This window comes from Pyxicephalus adspersus, chromosome 9, assembly GCF_032062135.1.
Source record: "Pyxicephalus adspersus chromosome 9, UCB_Pads_2.0, whole genome shotgun sequence".
Taxonomy (NCBI): domain Eukaryota; kingdom Metazoa; phylum Chordata; class Amphibia; order Anura; family Pyxicephalidae; genus Pyxicephalus; species Pyxicephalus adspersus.
In genome coordinates, this window is record NC_092866.1 from 52530704 (window position 1) to 52552428 (window position 21725).

At 38.6% G+C, this 21725-nt stretch overlaps 1 protein-coding gene across 42 annotated transcripts in view; it reads right to left on the reverse strand.

Moving 5' to 3' along the window:
• The window catches only part of MADD (MAP kinase activating death domain), an 84737-nt gene that overhangs the window by 13990 nt on the left and 49022 nt on the right, over positions 1–21725 (reverse strand). For 6 of the 42 annotated variants that reach the window (XM_072421954.1, XM_072421963.1, XM_072421945.1 and 3 more), the window contains 13 exons: positions 21497–21556; positions 20341–20446; positions 18962–19148; positions 18219–18369; positions 17755–17964; positions 13759–13812; positions 10033–10133; positions 8301–8384; positions 8007–8165; positions 7699–7804; positions 6894–6956; positions 793–913; positions 604–709 (listed from right to left, as the gene is read on the reverse strand). In XM_072421954.1, the coding sequence (XP_072278055.1) occupies positions 604–709; positions 793–913; positions 6894–6956; positions 7699–7804; positions 8007–8165; positions 8301–8384; positions 10033–10133; positions 13759–13812; positions 17755–17964; positions 18219–18369; positions 18962–19148; positions 20341–20446; positions 21497–21556 (1508 nt within the window). The remainder of the gene's footprint in view (positions 1–603; positions 710–792; positions 914–6893; positions 6957–7698; positions 7805–8006; positions 8166–8300; positions 8385–10032; positions 10134–13758; positions 13813–17754; positions 17965–18218; positions 18370–18961; positions 19149–20340; positions 20447–21496; positions 21557–21725) is intronic. The other 36 variants (XM_072421984.1, XM_072421978.1, XM_072421966.1 and 33 more) reach the window with 18 other exon arrangements.

The following is a 21725-nucleotide window of genomic DNA, read 5'->3' on the forward strand; positions in this document are numbered from 1 at the left end:
ACATTATTTAAATAAATGCAAATAGGACAGATGTTTGTCTCAACATAATATTTGGCAGAGTGGTGTCAGTTACTGTATAAAATCCTCACTGTGAATTATTCATAAACAAAGCAAAAAATAAACAAATTTATGGAGCCTAGACATTCAGCAAAAGATTTGTTCTGCAAGTCATGCAAACCCCCCCCCCCCCCCCCCCCCTCCGTCCTGCACACGAGCGAGCAGAGAAGCCCCGTTCGTATGTAGGAGTCGTCCATATGTTGGACGTTCTTAACTCGAGGACTACCTGTACATGATATGAAGGAGAAGCATTACTGCCAAATGATATTACATTTCTAGTAAAGTTGATCAGGGTTTAAATGCACCAATAATGAAGAGGTTTGAAACCGCACTGTCTGTGTACTCAGACTCATGTACTGGGGGGATCATACAATTACCACGTCTGAAGTTTGCATTTTTTCCAATGTGATGTAAAGTGTTAACAAGAATGTTTCATGGGAAACCATTGGCCAAACACTGTTCTGCTATCAAAACGATCAGGTATAAAATTATGCTCAATGCAGACGACCGCAATACATAATACATATCATAAAGCATAAGACTTACTTTCATCATTATCATATAGCCCACCATGTTGTGTAAAAGAGTAGCCAAAAGTCGATCCTCATCATCCTCAAGTCGCTTCCTGTCATGATCTCCAAGAGAATTATACCTAAACACAGAAAAAGGTACTCAGAAAAAAAGGAAAGCACCCAGATTTATTGTTGCAGGCAGTTGAATGGAAACTAGTCTCACCTATCTATCATCTCTTGGGGTCCCTGATCCATCCCCATTCCCTCTCTTTCTAACATCACAGCATCTAGGAAAGCATCCTCCCAAAACTGCATCTGGTCCCAGAGGGTGGAGCGCTCTTTACCTGAAAAATAAAACATGTTACTTCTTTACCTGGTGTCATCCTCCCAAAACTGCATCTGGTCCCAGAGGGTGGAGCGCTCTTTACCTGAAAAATAAAACATGTTACTTCTTTACCTGGTGTGTATATATGTGTGTGTGTGTGTGTGTGTGTGTGTGTGTGTGTGTGTGTGTGTGTGTGTGTGTGTGTGTATTTTGTACAGGCCGCCAGGGGTAGGTCCTAGAGGGTAGGTACATTTCCCCCGCTTTAGATCGCGGTCCTTCTGAAATAAAGCCAATGATGGAAAAAGTAGGTTCAGGAAATTTGGTTTGGCCACTTGCATTTGCCATTTTTTTGACTTATTCCAGGGCCCAGACTTTGGGATAGGAGACAAGGATCTGGGTGGGCCTTCCTATCCCACTGCTGTACAGACCGGGATTTTGGACTGGCCTGACAAGTATGTCTGGGAGTTGCCAGGATGTGGGTGTGTCAGTCCGAGAGTACAGGACTGAGCAGCCCAAGTTGTTTGGAAAAAAGACTTTGAAGTTGCAACACTTATTACCTGTGAGTACCAGGTCCAATCCAGGTGTAGCCGCTTGTTGAACATCTGGGACTTTTGATAAAGTAAGCTATTTTGTGTTGGTGGACTAACCCTTTTTTTGTTACGTTATGCCAAAGTGAAGCTGTTTTTGGAGTTATGCTTGTCCACAATAAAGGTGCTTTGAAAACATCCTGTAGTGTCCTAACTTTGATATATATATTTTTTTTTTTCTGCAACAAAGCTGCAGTTTTCTAGTTTTAGTGTGATTATTATGCCCAGAGATGCTTGTTGGAAATAGATGGGTGTCTATAAATGTATTTAATACTGGTAATATACATCTTTGTCTTTTATAAGCTGTTGTTTATGGTCCCAATTGAATGTCGTTTCTTGCATTTTGCATGATGTAGCAGAGATATTTGCTATTTCAGATACCATGTAAGTAAAGTAAGTAAGGAAACCTTACTAACATCCACTTATCATTTACCTGTATTCTGTCTTGGAGACATAACAGGTATGAAAAAATAAATCCTTCCAATTTAAGGAAAATCCTCTTTAGGACATTTTTCGCTGGAACTGACGGCAGCATCTAGCCCATGAATGAAAAATAAAGAAAGCTAAAGTATTGGGGGGGGGGGGGGGGTTGGTTGCACTATGGGAGCCATTTGGAAACTTGCAGCAGTTTCAACCAGGTGATTCCATTATTCATTCCTCTGTGGAGTTAAAATAATTTGATAGGATGATTGAGGGAGCTTGCTGTGGCCCCTATAAATTTCTTTTGTGCTGTTTCTTGCTCTCTCTGTTTGCTGTGAATTTATTTCTGAAGTGACACTTCCTCCAGGGCTCTCTGAATGTCACACTGTGTCACTACTTAAATCAATCACTGAGAATTTCTCTTGCCGTTTGCTTCTGCTAGTTCAAATTAAGTCATCAAGGTAATCAAATCCATTTGTGCATGATGTTGTAAAGGTGAACATGACTGCAAGTTTATTGGCATTTTATGTTCTGCGGCATTCTTAAAGGGCAATAGGAATGTTATAAAGAACTCTTAAAGCCAATTCTAAATGCGGTTTGCTTTCTATTTTTTTTATGTATGTCGTGCCAGAAGCAACAGATAACATTTTAGGAAGTCCTGAGCAGCTTCAATGATCTTCTCAGAGTTTATAAAACTTAAGCAACATAGATTTTTTTCTTGTTAAAAAAAAGCAAGAAAGTGGTGGGGTTTATGAGAATGCTGACAATACTGAGCAGTGCTACAGGATTTATGTATGATCAGAGGGACTCTTTGCATGGTGTATGAGTTATTAATATATTTTTGGGAGAAATTCCTGTAAAGGCCAACTAAAGTCTTTTCAAATGTAAGTTTTTATTCATATGACAACACTATGAAAACACTAATAATCTGTAGTGTATCAGCTTGAAAAGTGGAGTTATGCATCAATTTGATTATTTTGTTGTTAAAATTAGATTTTTATGGCAGAACAGGAATAATAAATATTTTACTGATAGGATAAACATGTAGTGTTCTCCCCCGCCCATTTTAGCCGGGAGCATCACCCGGGATTTAGCCATCTGGCTGTAACCTGACAACCACTTAGATAAGGTTTTCTGCAGCAAGAGCTATCTACCGTATGAGTACAGCCAGCCTGCCAGCACTGTCACCAGAGGGGGACGAGTTATACGTTCTATCTTTTCCACTTGCCGTTTTCTGGGAACAGAACTAATAGGCTACCAGAAATCCAGCAAGTATAAACAATATCATGGTCCCTATTTAATGTACAGCGCCGCGTAATATGTTAGCGCTATATAAATCCTGTTTATTAATAATAATAATAATAATAATAATGGTGTGTTTTATTATTTATTATTTTTTTGTAACAGACTTGCGCCCACAAATCCAGCAGCCCAAGCTACTCTAAAAAGGAAGCTCGACCACTCCAATGAGCAGACAGAGCATGACAAAGCTCGGAGACGAAGACTTCTAGGGCTGCTGAAATCAACAGACATCCCCCGGAAACCTGAACCAAGGAAGGTGGCACTGCATACAAGAAACGTTCGTGCTTTGCACCCAGGAACATGTCGTTATGACAAATACACCGGGACAGGACATCACACATCATTACGAAAAGTGTTCATAATTTCCATCCATGAACATGTCATTATGACAATTTCACCAGACAGGACATCAAATACCGTTACAATAAGGGTTTACAATTTCCATCCATGAACATGTTGTTGAGATGACAAAAAAGCTCAAACACCTGAAAGCTAACTTTTTAAGGCAAGATTCATTTTCTGTATCCATCAGGAGTGTTTGATTCATTGTCATTTTTTTTCCCCTCTACCTACCATCCCTTCCAGAAGCCTTCTTGGTTGCCATTGAAATAGAGGCCCTCTATTTGAGTATTTCTCATAGTAAGGGGCTGGATGTCATTTGGATCTTCCTCAGAGAAACCAGCCAACGATTACAGTAACAAAATGAATTTGTCATTTCTTTACTGTTATATTCTAAGCAGAAATGTGTTTACATTCAATGACTCCAATTATCTACAGGTACAGGGTGTAGCAATGGGGTCCAGATGTTCCCCCACTTATACCTGGGGANACCCCAGCGGTCCTTCACCACCTGTTCCCAGAGGTGGACCCCAAGTGTTGGAGATGTGGTAGACATAGAGGTACGATAGAACACATCTTTTGGTTCTGCCCTCTTGTCCAGCCGTACTGGACATGTGTTAATGATTTATTAGCTGCTGTGGTTCAAGCCCTGGTCCCACTAGATCCTCTTACTCACCTCCTAGGCCGGCCCCCCATGCATTTGCCAGCTGTGTCTCGCAAATTAGTAACACATTTTGGTAGCAGCCCGCACGCTGATTCCCACTAAATCGAAGATGCCTATGCCTCCTTCTATAGAGGATCTTCACGCGCGGATCCAAGAGATTCGCCTAATGGAGTACCTCACGGCATTCCTCAGAGACACAGTGGGCAAATTTGAGGTGGTCTGGGAGGCTTGGGACCAGTACTTTACTACTCTATCCAACTGATTTTCCCCATGGCTCTACTTTGCGGCTAATGTCACAATGTTACCCTGGTTCTTACCTCCTTTTTGTTCCTTAATTGTTATCATAGCACATTATGTCTGAGATAAGGTTTTTGCTTTTTCTTTGTAAACTTTTTCTTTTTATTTGTAATTTGTAATGATTGCTATTGCTGACTCCCCGTTGTGTACCCTTTATTTTGGTTTTCTGTACCCCTATACAAAAATGTTTTTCAATAAACATACAATTTCAAAAAAAAAAAATATTTAGATCCTTACTTTTGGAAAACAACCCTCAATTAGGGACAAGTTATTACATTAGTGAGTGCTCTAATACAGGTACTTATGCATGTGGCAGATGTATATAATGTAGGTAGATTCATGAAGTTTGCAAAGTTTACAGATACCAGTAGGTATTTAGCCTAGATTAAACAATTGTTGATTGTAACAGCACTTGCGTCATTTACCTGGCATTTTGCAGTTGTGGTAAATACTATGTGGGGAAAACAAAAGACCCTTCAAAAGGCGGATATACAAACATATGTACAATATTAAAAGAGAGACTTATACCTTAAGCTACCACATGGGTATATGTCAGTGAGATTCAAATTGAGATTCACTGTCTTGTATAGTCTTTACCCAGACCCCAGAGGGGGGATTTCGATAAACTATTGTCACAGAGAGAGGTAAAATTTATTCTTAAATTAAATGCAACTTCACCACCTGGTTTCAATGAGATTATATGTTTTAAATATTTCCATTAAGACCCATTGTGCAGGGAGTGTTTTTTTTTCTATGGGGGATTTTGGATTTTTTTTTTCATTCAATAAATTGATTTGTATAAAATGTATGTATTTTTACCTATTTGCCATATATTTGTATTGCTATATTGTATATAATGATTGTAACCATGGTTTGGTTAACAGGTGATCCCTGTGCACGATGGAGCACATGCATTGCCATTAATTTTCACTATGATGTAATTCTAATATATGTCATGACCTAGACTTACGATGTCACCAACTATAGCCCCAGCAGCACTATACAAAAAAAAAAAAAAAAACATTTAATTTACATTGGAGGCAGAGTTCACTTTTACTGTGCCTCATCCCAAATAAAACAGGGTATCAGACATTCCTTCCGAGGGAATATTCCTGTTGCATGTGTTTCAATGGCAGTAAATGAATCTGACGAGGAAATGTCTGATAGTCTGTTTTATAAATAGAGCCCTAAGAAACATAATGCATTCAAGTTGAAATGGATAGTGGAAAGGACACGGGCAAAATTTTATTTCACAAGACGTCTCAAAAATTGTAGGCCAGAACAGAGGGGTCCCTTGCCTAAATTTCAATTGAAGGCAATTTTTTTTCATTTTAAATTTCAAATGAGGCAATTTGTCTACAGTGAAAAAAATTCCCCGGTATCCATTTCAACATTTAAAAGTCCTTGTTCTACCACCACTGATAGACCCCAGGCTGTTGCGTCTTATAATACAGCAGGATGTGATTGCTAGGTGCATTAGCCCAATGGATGTTCAGCCAATCTAACTGGCAAGGTTAATAAATGTGCTTTTTATTAACATTGTATTGACACAGCTGAACAAGCCATCTCACCATTTACAGTACATATCAAACTATGTCACCTGATATGGGCAGCATGGTGGCTCAGTGGTTAGCAATCTGGCCTTTGCTGCACCAGGTCCCAGGTTCAAATCTCTGCCAGGACACAGGTTCTCCCCGTGTTTGTCTGGGTTTCCTCCCACATTCCAAAAACATGCTAGTAGGTTGATTGGATTCCCCCCACAATTGACCTTAGACTGTGTTAAAGACATATGACTATGGTAGGAACATTAGATTGTGACTTGTACAGTGCTGCAAAATATGTTGGCCCTATATAAACACTGTGTAATAATAAGAAGAATGTATAGGAGTAACCTAAATTAGAGAACTACACATCACATATAACGTAGTGCCTACAGCACAAACATCTTTGCCCATAGATAAACTTTAAGACTTAGTTTACACTGGAGGTGGGAAGAACCCACCAGCCCCCACAATTTAAAAAGGCTGGTTTTTGGGGGCTCATTGGACACCAGTTAAAAGGGGGATGTTACACACCGACATATACATGCATTCAACTTATACATGAGGAAGTGATTTTATCAATTTGAAAGTCCAGCAGGGTTCACCTTCTGTTTGACGTCAGCTGCATTTTTAGTAAATATGGTAAATGGCTACATAAAATGAAGAAAACAATGGAGAATGATGCCACCAAATGTTACCATGAACACATTCTTTGGAGAGGGATGTGTTTAAGAGTGTCATCTTATCACAGGGTACCCAGGGGCCAATAGATTTAATGACAGACTTGTATCACAGCCACACAGCAGACAAGCATGCAACAAAATTAGCAGAAGCAGCAAAATGTATTACTCAGTGAGAAGGTTTCCATCGCTGCATCCTCAAGCTGATCCCAGACTGAGGCCTTATCTCTTCCTGTGCAAAGCCAGGCCACAGCACAATGCAGCATAAGAATTGAGAAATAGGAAAGAGAGAAGGGCAAGGCAAGGTTAAAGAGCGCCTGTTACCTATATACACAATTAAAAGAAATATTGAAACATGTAAAAGAGGCGCCTTAGAGACATTCAAAACTTCTAGTGAACTTCCCTTTTTACATCAGAAAGAATACAATTACAACATTTACAAAGGCTTCTACATCTACATCAGGTCAGTGCCACAAATATAGAAAACATTCAATAAGTAGAAAAAGTGAAGTCACAGAAAAGCCTTCAGAAGAACAAAAAGATTTGGACAATTACACCTATTATATAGTCATGTAAAGCAATATTGTTAGTACACCTCATAGAAATTGTTGATTTTTTAAACATATCTTTACAGGCAAACAAAGGATCTATATTGCAACTTGCCTACAGATAAAAGGTGATGTACTTATAGAAATGAAAACCAGAACTAGAGTTGGAACAAGGATTACACCCCCTGTCTTCCTACCAGACCTCACAAATGTGCTTTTGGTTATTTAAGTTCAAACTCCCACAGACACACTCCAAAATCTTGTGGAAAGCGAAACCCTGAAGAGTTGGTGGTGTTATCGTCACATAGAAGAGGACTGGAGACGTATAATCAAAATATAATTTAATTTGCATGTAAACTTTTGTGTGTAGAACATGACGTGTACTTAATGGTTAACATCACTTATTAAAAGAAGTGTGTTCCTTACCCAAAAGCCCTTCATACAGATAGATGCGCTGGCTGAAATCTTGTGGTGGAAGACTTGGACTGGCACCGCTTATTCTTTCTCCAGGACGCAGGGCCTGAGACTTTCCCTGACCCCCCCAAAAAAATAAAAGAGATAATGGTTTAGAATAATCTCTTCTGCGCTCTTAGTCAACAATATAATACGGAGATGTAACTTTACAATTACATGTACAAAGTACCAAACCATCCTTTCAACAACTTAGGAACAAAAATGAACAATAGCTAGTAATTGGCTGCTAAAGAATATTCAATAAAGCCAATTGTCCTTACAAATATGGCTCCAGTGAGAGAATTCATCTGGATCTCACTGTCTGACACGGCACCTCTGGATCCTGACAAGCGACCTCCGCCTGGACCACCCAGTGTGTCTCCGGCATTGCTGCTTAGATCACTGTCAGCACCTAGTGTTTCCCCTGAGCTGTTACTGACCTGTAAAAAAGGTTGACCAAGCTGTCATATGTAGAAAAACAGCAGTCTCTTTCCTTTGAGACTCAGTCCATCACTAAGTGTCCCAACCTCCCCCATCTAAGTGACATGATACAAGGAAGCATGCTCAGATCCTACCACTGTGCTGATTTCAGAATCCTGACTGCTGCTTCGAATGAGAATGGAAGGTCCCGTACTGACACCATCCAAATCACTCCGCTGCTTCCAGAGGCAAGACAAGAGATAAAAAAAACAACCCATCCAGTGAGACAACGAGCTCCTGGCCTCAAACCAAAATGTACACAAACATGCACTGCTGCTTAGAAACAGCAAATTGGGGCTGCTCACGGCAGTGATATTTTTAGTTTTAAAAAAGTTTTGATGGATTCATGGAATAATTGGTTCTTGAAAGCATTATCAATAAATTGTCATTTAATAAATGTCAGTAAAGTAAATCAATTCCAATAGTAGTCTGTAAAGAAAACAGCTTTACATTTTTGGGTCAACCAGTGGTTTTTCTTAAGATTAGTAGTAAAGCTCCTGACACTACTCTATTTAACTTCATTGGTGTGTCAAATAGAAGATCCTCACATGCTGCTGTGGTTCTTCACCCTGATCTCTAGGCACCGACGGACACAGTCTTGGTGTAGGAATCAATGGGAAGAACCACAGTGGGCATTAGGATGCCAAACTCTTCCCTGGAAGGGTGTGATAGGACTTGTGCCAGAAGCAAAGTAAACACAAAGTTGTTTTCTTGACAGGGTGACTTTACCAAGAGATACTATGATTGTAAATGATCACACAGATTGGTAAGCCAGTGAAATAGCTGTGAAATCTGTATAAAATCTGTCAATTCACATAGCAAATAAAACAACACACTATTCCAGGAAAACCATTTTTCACATGGAGATCACTTTGCTTTTTTACAAATTGTTATCATTTCTCATCTTTGTTATTTTAAATAAGAAAGCCATGTCCAGCCTTGGGGGAAATCTCCCAAACAAAAGACAGGCGTGTAGAGCAAGGTGCAGCAACTTTCTATCCAGGATGAGTTTTCTGAAGATGATAACAGTGAACATTGTAATGTGTGTCAGCATGGCTGTTTGTAGTCCTCCAACAGGGAAGGTGACAATGCTGTAGAACAACAGAATTTTGTCATCCAGAAGGATGGTAATGGCAGATCACCGGGTGGTATTTTTATAGGGATGCAATTTTTTTTAAATATTGAAAGTTTATATAACATTTTGACTTTGGGTTTACATATGTTGGGTTTACAAATACTTTCATGCTGTACCTATTTTCCAGCATAGGCCTCAACCAGAAACATTTGCAAACATGAATTTGTGCCCTCTTTCCATATACATGGGGATTATGTGACACATCTTCATAAGTGCTAGAGATCAGCTTAATTATTTATGAACTGGCCAAGCTTGGTGGATCTTGATGTCCAAATTTCCAATTTGTTTAAATATGTGGTCACTGGTTTGCCATTCACACATGAAGGCAAGCATCCAGCAAATTCAGGAATGTATTTGGTCATCAGCTCATTTAAGGGGTACGATACTTCTATATATATATATATAATGTACAGCGCTGCGTAATATGTTGGCGCTATATAAATCCTTTAATAATAACAATTAATAATAATAATTATATATATATATATATATATATATATATATATATAAAGCCAATCTTTTTTTGTTTTGTTTTTTTTCCTATTTCAGGCCTTCTTAGCTTTTACATTCCGAGGATGAATTGGTAAAACACCTGTAAAGAATTTGATGTTTCTTTTCAAACACAGTATATTCATAACTATAGCCAAACAATGCTCCAAGGACGACCCAGTGTGGAAAGTTTATTTTCTTACCTGAGATCCTGAGGTGACACTTAGTCCACTATCTGCACTAATTTGAGACTTCTTCTCTTCTGTATCCGCACTATCAATGACCTGCTTGGGCTGTTCTGTGCCTACACAAGGTAAAATGAAGACAGTAGCTAAGAAATAGTGAAATGTGGAAAAATAGGCTGATGGAGCTCACATAGTAAAATTATTCCACCCAAAAACCTTAACATTTCCGTTTTGACCCTGATTGACTTCTAAGACAATCTGTGTGCTTTGCCAATGATTTATAAACAACAGATAAATTGGAAGATACAACTAACCAGGTTCATGGCCATTAAAACAGAAAAATATATAATATAAATCTAGTGATAACAAATGGCAATGCCAGACAAGTGTCTAGAACACAATTGCATTGGCTTGGCCAGTGGATAAATGCTGAAATGGAAGACAGACCACACTGTGGTTTATGTTCCCAGAGCAATCAATCAGAATTTATGCTGAAGTTAAAAATCAGGAAAAGCAGGGCTGAATTCGTTCTAACTGGCTACTGGCACTGTTAGTCAGTGACCTGCATATAAAACAGTCTGGCTCTCCAGTCTTTGATATCCTAGGGATCGATAAATGTGACCAGCTGATAAGTTGCTCAGGGAACACCTCTAGAAAAAGGATAGGAAATCCTCAGAGGTACAGAGGTAAAACAAAAAGAAAATATCACCTGGTGAATACAGAAAGTTCCCCTTTCTGTTCAAGATGCATCGAAAAAACAAAAATGAGGCAATGCAAAAATACTACAAGTAGTGGTAATAGTAATAAAATACATATATAGGTTAAACTATGAATATAGTGCATATCACTCCTCCTCAAATGTAATACTTTGTGAGCCTCACTGCTTTCCGCAGGCAGCTTTGATTGGATGTACATTAAAATTTTTAATGGCCAATGCAATGAAAAAAGTCAATCGTATCTCACAGACATTAGAAGTGAAACTGAATACATTTGGCATTTTAGGAGCAGAGAACCCAATCCTGCTATAGATGTAAACAGTGGCAGTGGCTGGGTTTCACTGCTGCAGGGTATTGTGGGTAGTTCTGTGTCGGGTTGACCGGAGCAGTGAAAACATTAGTAGACAGAGCCCACCCTGCTTATATGGTGCTGAGTGACATGAGAGAGGAGTGAGGGCATGAATAAAAAGCGTTAGCTCAGAAAGATGGAAGGAGGAAGGAGAAGGGGAGGAGTGAATTCACCACTACAGTTACTAACTTAAGACAAGAAACCCCAACAAATCATTCACCAATAGAAAATCTGCCAGTTTATCTAGAAAGTTGTAACCTGTTTTTTACAAGGGACCAAGCAGCTTCCGAAACTATTAGCACCCATCCAGCCTTATTCTGAACCAAAACTAATTTCTTGCTTAGCGTCACTGGGCTGAATACCCGCTGGTTTCTTTAATCTATGGGAGACTCAAATGATTTTCCTCTAACCATCTCTAGCCATTTTACAGAGGATCCTCGCGGATTATTTCCAGACTACAGTTCTTTAAACACAGGGCCAGTTCACTGTTCTTCAGACTTTGTGGGAAAGGAGGTGAGACTGTAGGAGTAGAAAATACCCTCCCATCATCAGGGGTCAGTGGAAGTTAACACATGTTGCAGGCTTAATAGTCAATGGTGGCTAAAAAAAACAAGGTGGTTGGTAGGAAGGAATAAACAAAAATAGCCTAGTACCTGCAGTTAATAAAAGGGGGAATAAATTCCCATCAAAGTCGGTGGGAAAAATAGTGTCCTACTGTTGGTATCAGCAGGAGGAAAAGTGCCCATCAATAATTAGTGTAATAATGAATACAGACCTAATGGGCTCCCGATAGGTTGTATTATACCCAAATGATGGGGTCTTGGTCTCTAGATATTTAATTAAACATTAAAATCCGAATTATTAGATTTCAAAGTGTACAAATCCAAGTACTGGGTCTGATTTATTAAAGCTCTGCAAGACTAGAGAATATAGATTTTCATGGGTAGGCCTGGGTGATCCAGCCAACCTGGAATTTTTGGTGCAGGATTTAAAACATTTGCCAATAGCATTTTTTTAAGAAATTCATTTCAGGTTTACTGGATCACCCATGACAGTCTATCATTCCCAGTCTTGAAGAGCTTTATTAAATCAGACCCTAGGGCTGGGAAGAATGCATGTAACAAGCTATCCATATGTAAAATTAAGCCATAAGCAATTTATAAGGACTAATCATAATATTTATGATGATTTTGATAGCCTACCAAAGAGGGCATGGGAGCATATCCTCCTCCTGTGTCACTGTCTGTATCTGTCGTTTGCACCCTATATTTAATGTACAGTGCAGGATAACATGTTGGCGCTATATAAATCCTGTTTAATAACAATAATATTATTGTGCAGTCTATTAGGGAGCCTGAAAAGGTTAGGAAACCATGGTCTTAGATTATGTAGAAGCGTGGCTTTGTGATTTTGTGCTACCATGACATCTAAATGTCATAAAAAATGTGATGGGATAAAAAAAAAAAAAAAACTGTAAACCCAAAAGATAAAATTAGCCACCATTTGATTTATTTTCCAAATAAAAATCCAAGGTTCCCGGCTGTTATGTTTTCAGGTCTTTCAATACTTTGGATCACATACTTGAAATAAGCAAACAGATATGGATTTGACTTCACATATTTGAATACTTGTTCCAGTTCAGTAACTCAAACTTCAATAAACTAAGTTGCTCAGTTTTTTAAGCCAAACAATTTGCATTCTTAGAAGGGCATCTATAATGTCAGCCCCTTCAAATGTCTTTAAATAAAAGATATGCTTCTAGTCAGAATTTGTTCCTTGACCAATGGCCAAACACAGGATATTACCAGATATCAATTAACGGCATCAGATCCAGGTTGCCAGAGCAAACCCATGGGAGAGTATGACTCTAGCATAGAGAGATTTTCCACTTTTTTCTAATAAAAGTGGATAAGTGCCTAAAATAAAAGCAAATGGCCCCTTCAAACTCCACCTGAAAATTCTGCAATTAAGGCAGACTAGTAGCAGGTCAGACGCATTGGCCTCCTGGTATTGTGGCATCTGCATATGCTGCACAAAGAATAAAATAATAGAAATCTCAGGAGTTTCCACAATTACTTTTCACTATCGTCCCAAAATGTATTTGGATCAATATTATTTGTAGCAATAAGGGTAGCCTCACTGAGAATGTAATAAATCATTATTTTGAGGGGCATATACTTTTGGCTATATAGTGTATGTTTTGATAAAACCCTGCCCATCCCTTATATCAAAAGTGATTCCAAATACTAAACTCAGTCCTAGACTGTAAGGATGAACTTCTCCCAATATAGTCTATCCACCTCTCTATAGTGCAGACGGACTACTGAATAGCTGAAAGGCTTGTTTGCACTTTTCCTGTGATTACATAGGGCAGTGAAAGAACAGCCAGAGCCAGAAAAACTTAACATAGTTGTTTGCTGTACTTGTCTCCATTATAAAAACACCTAATGTAAATAAAAAGTATCTCTGACAGCTAAGATTCTGGTTATTCACTAAATAATCTATTAACTTCAAGTGTGCAACTTTAATCCTTTTTTAAGAGAAAAGTTGGTGCTAACAACTGGAAACTAATAGTTCATTTACTGTAAGGTCAATTAAAACATGCCCTGAGGCATAAAACTCTGGGGCAACCCTGCTGGCAGATCTGGGAAAGTTTGTGGGGTTTCTCTGGATTCTTACTCTGTTTATCCATAGCTTTTTGCTTTTTCACTTCCCGATGCTTGTTCCACAACTCTATACCCAAGATGCATTGCAAGCAGGAGAGAAAGACAGAGAGAGTCAGATGTGGATAAGACAGGCTATAAATGGACACAGAGATTTCCTCACCCACCACTGTACTGGAGGGTAAGCGCACATGTTCACAAGAAAGGTCACTACATGAGCACAAGGGTAATGGCAAGAAAGTGTAAGAGAGAAAGGGCACAATTAGTAGCCGATACATTATATTTATGTATGTTTTCATAGTATACATAAATATACATTTATATATGCATATATACTCAAAAGGTCTATATACATAGAGATACATAAGTAAGCAACCCTATATACACCCTCTATCCTATATACAGGAGTAAAAGCATGGTCAACATTGTTTATTATAATCTAATGGGAATGAGAACTAAAACTTGTGTCTGTCTAGTTATGTGTTATAAGTCAATATTTGCATGCATTCTGGAACAAAAATAATGCTAGATTGACATCCGTATGTTTAGGTCATTGGGCTCCTTACCTATCATTAGAATATGCAACAACCACAACGCATACACATGGCATACAGACATTATAACACACTTCATAGAAGGGCAGGGTACATTGTTTGGGGTCATACTTCCATACATATTTACAATGATGGTGACTGTATGGGCTGTGCAAACTTTTTTTGTAGTTCACTAATTATGCCCATACAAAGAATTCTACTGCTTTAAGGAAGAACCAGTTTCTGGAAAAATTATACAAATGACCCAAATGTATGTTAAATCAGATTTAATGGTTGGTGGTTTGTAATTAAATTACATTCCAATTTAATTCTATGCTAATTATTTACATATATATATATATATATATATATATACATACACATACATACACACACACACGTTATTGCTTAAAAAAAAAAATCTCTAGATTCCCTATATTATTCAAATAAAAAAGTGGAGCAACTTCTACAACTTATGTACAAACAGAAACTTACAATCTTTATTTTATTAGGTATCCACTCCTACACAACCTATGTGCATTTAGAAGCTTTTCTTCCTGAAAGACAAGGATCTGGTTTGACCAAAGACGTCTGTGCAATGTTTTGGGTGAGGTGCTCTGCTCTAAAAGAGAAGTGCTGTAGATGGAAGGGACAAACTATGGGGAGAGCAGATGGTTAAAGATCTGTTCCTAGACAGCCCACCAGATGCTGGGAAGATCCATCAATAATTTATAAAGCCTAAGTCATGAAGATCATGAAGCCTAAGAACTCTGGCCTACCAGGGTGTCCAGCTGCTGCCTATAAAGCCTTCAGCGTGACAGCAGGGAAGAATTTCTCTGCCCTGTGCTCATCAGAACTCATTGATCTTTCTGAATATGTTTTAGCAATGCAAGCTTTACAGGAAGAGAAAGTACTCAAGAAAGTATCAGATGGTAAAAAAAAACTACATACATATAAATTTTTTATTTATTCTGGGACTGTCTGCTGGAAATGTGAGAACTTTATCCCACAGGTTAACATTATTCTATAGTAATAAATGTATAGCTCCTACTATCAGGCCAAAATTCTGCTTTACATGTAATACTTGTTGTTACCCTTATATGTATGTATACTTTTAGTTCACGCTGTGTACCTGTAGTTTGACAAAATATATTGTTTGTATACTTTAAAGCACTTTTTTTTCTGTTTGTCCATTTTTCACTATGGAAAGGGCTGGCAGATTACCTATACTTTAAACTATACCTATTTAACGTTAAGATTATTTTTTCTCATTTGTTTTTTGTCTAGTAGAGACAATGCTGTAGCATTTCATAAGTGTTACCTGATTACAGTGTTTCTTTAACACTCCTGAACAAAAAACAACAGTGGAATGAACCACTTGTTTGTCAAAGGCATCAGTCACATTCTGTCAGAGCCTACAAATGACCTTTATAGTAAATTAGAATTCTTCCATACTGACACATAACTGCTACTTAGAAACAATCACACCCAGCTTTGCACTCTACAGAGCCATTACCACAACACACACATACACTCACTCAGTTTACTGTGCTTACACGGTGGCAACCTCACTTTTATATAGTATTCACTATTCAATGTTCAAGTACCCCTCTAGCAACTTCTAGGCGGAACCTGGCTGGAAAACACGGGTTTAGGGCATGTATATTGACCTATCCAAACTTCCCCAATCTTGCTGAAGCATCATTTATATGACAACTACACTGGAAGAGTGGCTACACAGGGATTTACCTATACTACCTTGTTGCCTAGAGGAACAAATGTGTGCCACATATACTGCCTTAATTCCAGTTTTTAAACGTCTTCTACAGTCACTGCAAAGTAAAATGTTCAGTGATTTTTGTTGGAATTGTTGTCTGAAGTTTCCTAATACATGTAGAAACGTCACAAAGAAGAAAAGGCCTGCAGGACAGAAAGTGCACCAACACTTGTCTCTGCCCTAGTTCTGTCATTATTTTCAGGCCATCTTGTATAAGCAATGACTCAGATTACAGTGACCCCCACCTTGCGCATAACCACCCCATAGAAATAAAAAGGACAATTTATTAAACCACAGATGAGCTATTGATACACAGGTACCAAGCCCTATAATATTATTCTATTTTTTTTGTAGTCCATTGTCATTGAGGGGCTTAGCAAACGGGGTGGGGGTCAGTGCAATCTTGGTCAGAAGTCAAGACAAAATGTCAGGCATAGAATGTTTAGCCTTGGTGCAGCAGTTAAGCAAATCTGCTTTCCTAGTTGGTTCTTAGGAGGCGACAGGTTTGCTTTGAAGTCCTAAAGCCATCCCAACCTTTTTCATGGTCTTACAGCAACAACTGTGAAAGATTACCACACTTCTACTTCCACTGATGCAAATGTACCAGATGCTGTAGCACCTGGGAAAGGACACATGGTCTTTTAGGAAAAGAAAAGAAAAAGAGGCAAAGAATAATGACTTTCATCTCATCCTTACATACTATACCCTGGTGTTCTCAAAACCATATTCAACTGTTGCCACCGTATCTCTTACATTGTTTTTGTGGACTATGAACTTTTCATCTACTTGCTCACTTGTTCCCCATCTGACAATTTAAAATTGTTTTGTGCTGGTAAACATTGTGACTTATGGTATGTTATATCAGACCACTCATCCCTCTTGCTTTTCGGCTACTGGGATGACAAGTTCTCCTGTACTATACCAAAACATTCCCGAGCCTGGGTCAGTGTTTGTTTACCTGCAGCTAGACTTGCCATTATGAATATGTGGATTCATCCACAGACACCAGAGGTGGATGAAGCAAGTGGTGTCTCTTTTAAAAACCTTATTTTATATTAAAAAAAAAATGCTGGAAGCTCAAATCCAGGGAGACGATGGTATAACTCGTTTCCTGCAGCAGTGGTATACGTTTATACTTTATGCTATTCCTGATACCGCTATTCTTTACCAGTTCAGGTAACCGTCCTGGCACATTTACAATATATCGGGATGATTACATTTTATTTTCCAGGCCCGCGGAATGTTATTCTGTCTTGTTAATTTGATGCATCTCCTGCTGACTTTTTGAAAGTAGAAGTCTGCCGGTTACTTATGGTTTATTATTTTTTTATATCTATATATGCTGAAGTGCGAGTCCCCTCCCTACCTCCCCTCCCCTTTTGCTATTATTGTTATTATAGTTGTTTTATGGTTATCTTGTATGTTTATGTACTGTAAAACATTTTTTTTGCAAAAATAAGGTTTAAAAAAAATAAAATGTTCAATGTTGTTAGGCTGCAGTATGCCCTGTCTAGTTACCAGGAAAGTGGAATAAAACACAACTATAAGACAGACAAAAAAGGAACCTTAAGGACAGTGTGACCATGAGTGGAAACAGAGGTTGGTAATGGGGTGCTGCAAGGAGCGAGCAGTGATGCCAGGAGATGCGGTGAGACCCTGAGAGCTTTGCCTCATGTACCCTTTTCTTCTGTTCTATACACACCAATGGAAGCCACAAAATTCTCTTCTTTCAGACTCCGTGTATCAAACTCTCGTGCCCCCCGGCCCGTAGAACCTGATGGGCGGGGAAGGAGCTGCTGGGGGGGCATCTGGGGAACAGGTCGAGGTTCTCCTCTCTGAATGGTGACAGAATCTCTAGACACAGGCGTCACAGTGCCATCGGCAGAAGGACTGTGTTTCCTTTTCTCAGGTTCTTAAAGAGAGGAGCAGAGAAAGGACACAAGAACGAAGAAGGAGATTGAGGGACAGCGAGGAAGAAATATAAAGGCAAGAAAAACCAATATAAAGGTACAGATTCAGGAAGGAAACAGCAAAGGGGAAAAGAGTTAACGTTATTTTAGTAGATTGGCGACAAATGTTAACAGAAAAATCTAGAGAAGCAACTTTAATAATGCAATTACACAAGAACACACTACCCTGCTCATCAGTACAATTGGCAGGACATACCTTTGTTGTAATAGTGCGTGTGTGCAATTTCCAATAGGCTAAAGACACTAGCCATGCCTCCCAGCCCTGCATTGGCATAAGATTGTTCCAAGCTGGACACTGTACACTTAAGCATATCTAGCATGCCCTTGTATACTTTCCTGCTGATTTCCTACATAAAGACACAAACGTATATGAATGAGTTACTGAAGATCCTCTCCCAATACATTTATAAAGCTGTCCATTCATTACAATCTGATTGTACCAAATGTGTACTTAACCGAAAAAATCCACTATAATTACAATTTTACTGATTTTTAATTTAATTTAATAATTAGTAAGGTGCTCATGCTCTACAGTTATTAATACATTGGGCCTGATTTATTAAAGCGCTCCAAGGCTGGAGAGGATACACTTTCATTAGTGAAGCTGGATGATCCAGCAAACCTGAAATAGACTTTTTAAAAGGCATTTGCTGTTTGTTAGCAGATCCATTCCAGGTCTGCTGGAACACCCAGCTTCACTGATGAAAGTGTATTCTCTCCGCCCTTGGAGAGCTTTAATAAATCAGGCCCATTGAAAGAAGAATGTAATGTGTGTGGAGAGGCATATAGACCATATATTAGGTGGAACATATAACATAACATATATAACTCTAAAGACAGCAAATTCATGGAATTTAACTGAGCAGTACTCATACGTTGCGCTGTTCTTTTTCTACATTTTTCACATTAGAAAAAAAAGCAAAATGATGATGAACTCACAACTTCCTGGATGACATCATTGCGAGCATCTTCTTCTGTCTGAATAGACCTGTTTAGTTTGCTTAGGACGAAGACCCGCAGTTGCTCGCTTTCTAGTAGGCGCCGTACTTTTTTCATATTTAGCCAGCCTACTCCTTGTCCCTCCAGGACACTCATTGCCACCTCCTTCAGGAACTGCTGGTTCTCACTGCAAGAACAAAAAAGGTTAGACACTAAATACAAAGGATTATTCATTGTACAAGATTATACCTGAGACAAAATTCAAAGTATATAAAAACAGTTTATGGCCAACTGGATCTCTTATGTGACATTAAGTCATAAGACTTCAAGTTGAAAAGTCAACAGTCCAAAGTAACATACCTCACTTCTTTGTAATATATTTCTGTATTGTTTGACTAACACATTTACTTCTTTCCTAACTCTAGTAAATTCTAATTACATGATCACTTCCTCTTTAGTCTCCAGGAGAGGACAGGAGGTAAGAAAAATCTTCATAACAGAACAAAAAAAAGGAATTGTTTCTAGTGACAGTAGGAATAAATGAGTGTTGTATAGTCAGTGCTGTTCTATAGAGAGAATAGTAAACAATAGTTGTCATTAACAAGCAATCCGGCTGTGCCAATGCTGGATCACAAATTATTCTTTTGGGTGTCTGTACAAGGCTTTACATGAACAGTGTTTTACTGACATAAAAAGATCATTTACTGACATAAAAAGGTAGACACACCACATTTTACTATTGTAATCAAAACATGCACAAAACAATGCCAGGTAAAGGGAAGCAAAGGGCCACATCTGACCAATGAACTGCAGTTTGGGGACAACTGGTCTAGTGCAATCATGGTACAAATTGTAATTCCTAAGTAGTAGTGGTGCAAGACAATTAAGCAAACAGATGATCCATAACTGAACCCTGGCCAGGAGAGAATTAAATTCAGCATTTCAATAAAACCTAAAAACAAAACTTTTAGTACCTGAAAGTAAAGCAGATGCAGCATGCCAAGTAAAGAGTGCAGTCCCAGGGAAAAATGGTCGATGTTGTGTGGGTGACAGAGCCTCTTGTATCAAGAGCATTTTATCTGTGCTAAATAATGATATTCATGGACAGCATGGTTGGCTCAGTGGTTAGTAATCTGTCCTTTTCAGTGCTAGGTCCAAGGTTTGAATTTAGTCCAGGACACTATCTGCATGGAGGTTGTATGTCCCCATGCTTGCATGGGTTTCTTCCTGGCACTCCAGTTTCCTCCCACATCCCAAAAACATGCAGTTTGATTAATTGGCTTCCTCACCAATTTGGCCTTAGAATGGCGTAATGACATATGACTATGGTATGTAACTATAAAAATACTAGTTGATAATAAAAGAAAGTTTAGTCTTACCTGGAATTGTTAGCTCTGCCCTGTGGGGAAGGAGATTCCCTCTTTACTGTAGGGCTGTGTTTTATAACAGAGGACTTTTGGTCTACCAGAGCACGCCTTGTGCTGGCTGTAAAGGAACAAATGGGGACAGAAAATTACAAACACATTCAATAATATAGAATTGGGGTAACAGAATTCAAAAAGAAAATGACAGTGAAAAAGAAAAAAAAAATAAGAGGTGAATTTAAAAATCCAGATTGATTTTTTTTCCTTTAAATGAAACACAGTGTCCCTTTTTCTATCAAAGTACCTGAAACAATTGTCTGTGTTTTCCCAGAGCAATAATTTTTTAGTTCATGTAGACCCATAGCACAAAGATTGATACACTCGTTATCTATAGCTTGGCTTTACCATTAGCAATGTATACTAAAAATAAGCCTCGCCTTGCTGCCCTTCAAGGTAGAACTTCAATTACTATTGATTTTCCTTCACCCAGGGTAAAATTCATACACAGTGGAAGGTTATCTAACAATGTCTCACAAACATAGTGGTAGGGTGGTATTTTCGGCCTCTAGAGCGGGAAGTGTGTAAAACTAAAAAATGCTATGCACTCCACTTCCTATTCTGAAGATAATAAAAAATAGCTTTTTCATAGATAGTTTCTTTTAACTGACATATTAAGATGATACTGGTGCAATGTGGTGCAAAAGTATTTATAATTATTCTTTCTTCCTTCTCCCAACACCTCTCTATAAACCCAGTGATATTGGAGATCTGTATCAGTACATACTTCAATACTGGCAGAATTACAGGAAGCTTCAGGCAACTATGGGAAACACAGACAGTTTGTTTCTTCACATATTTTATTCAATTAAGGGCTGTTTTAAATTCACCACCCAGGGTCAAAAAAATAAAAAGTAAGAGCAAAAAGGGTAGAAAGAACATGGGTGGGGGATTATCCCAGCTACCCATGACCTGTAAGAAATATGAACGCCGGATAATGCGGTCACATGACTAGAGGGACGTGACCAAAAAACTATAAAAACAACCACCACAAGTGATAAGCACAAAGCACTGTGTGTGAGAGAGATGATCAACGAGAAGCACAATGTGGTAGGATGGTAGAGAGGATGATGGGAGTGGATTCACATGCAGAACTCATGCTACAGGGACCCACCTTCTGCAGGGGCGGGACCGGAGTCTGCAATTATCTCCATTATAGTATTTAGCCCAAATACTGGGACGAAAAATGCAAGGTTAGTGGCAACCAATCAAATCAGTCGAACAGCTAAATCCCTAAGACTCATTTAATATGGGGATTTTTTTCCAACACAGAATGGCTAGCTATGCAGAAAAAACTACAGCAACAACATAACATGGGAAGGTGCTAGACACATCAAAGCAAG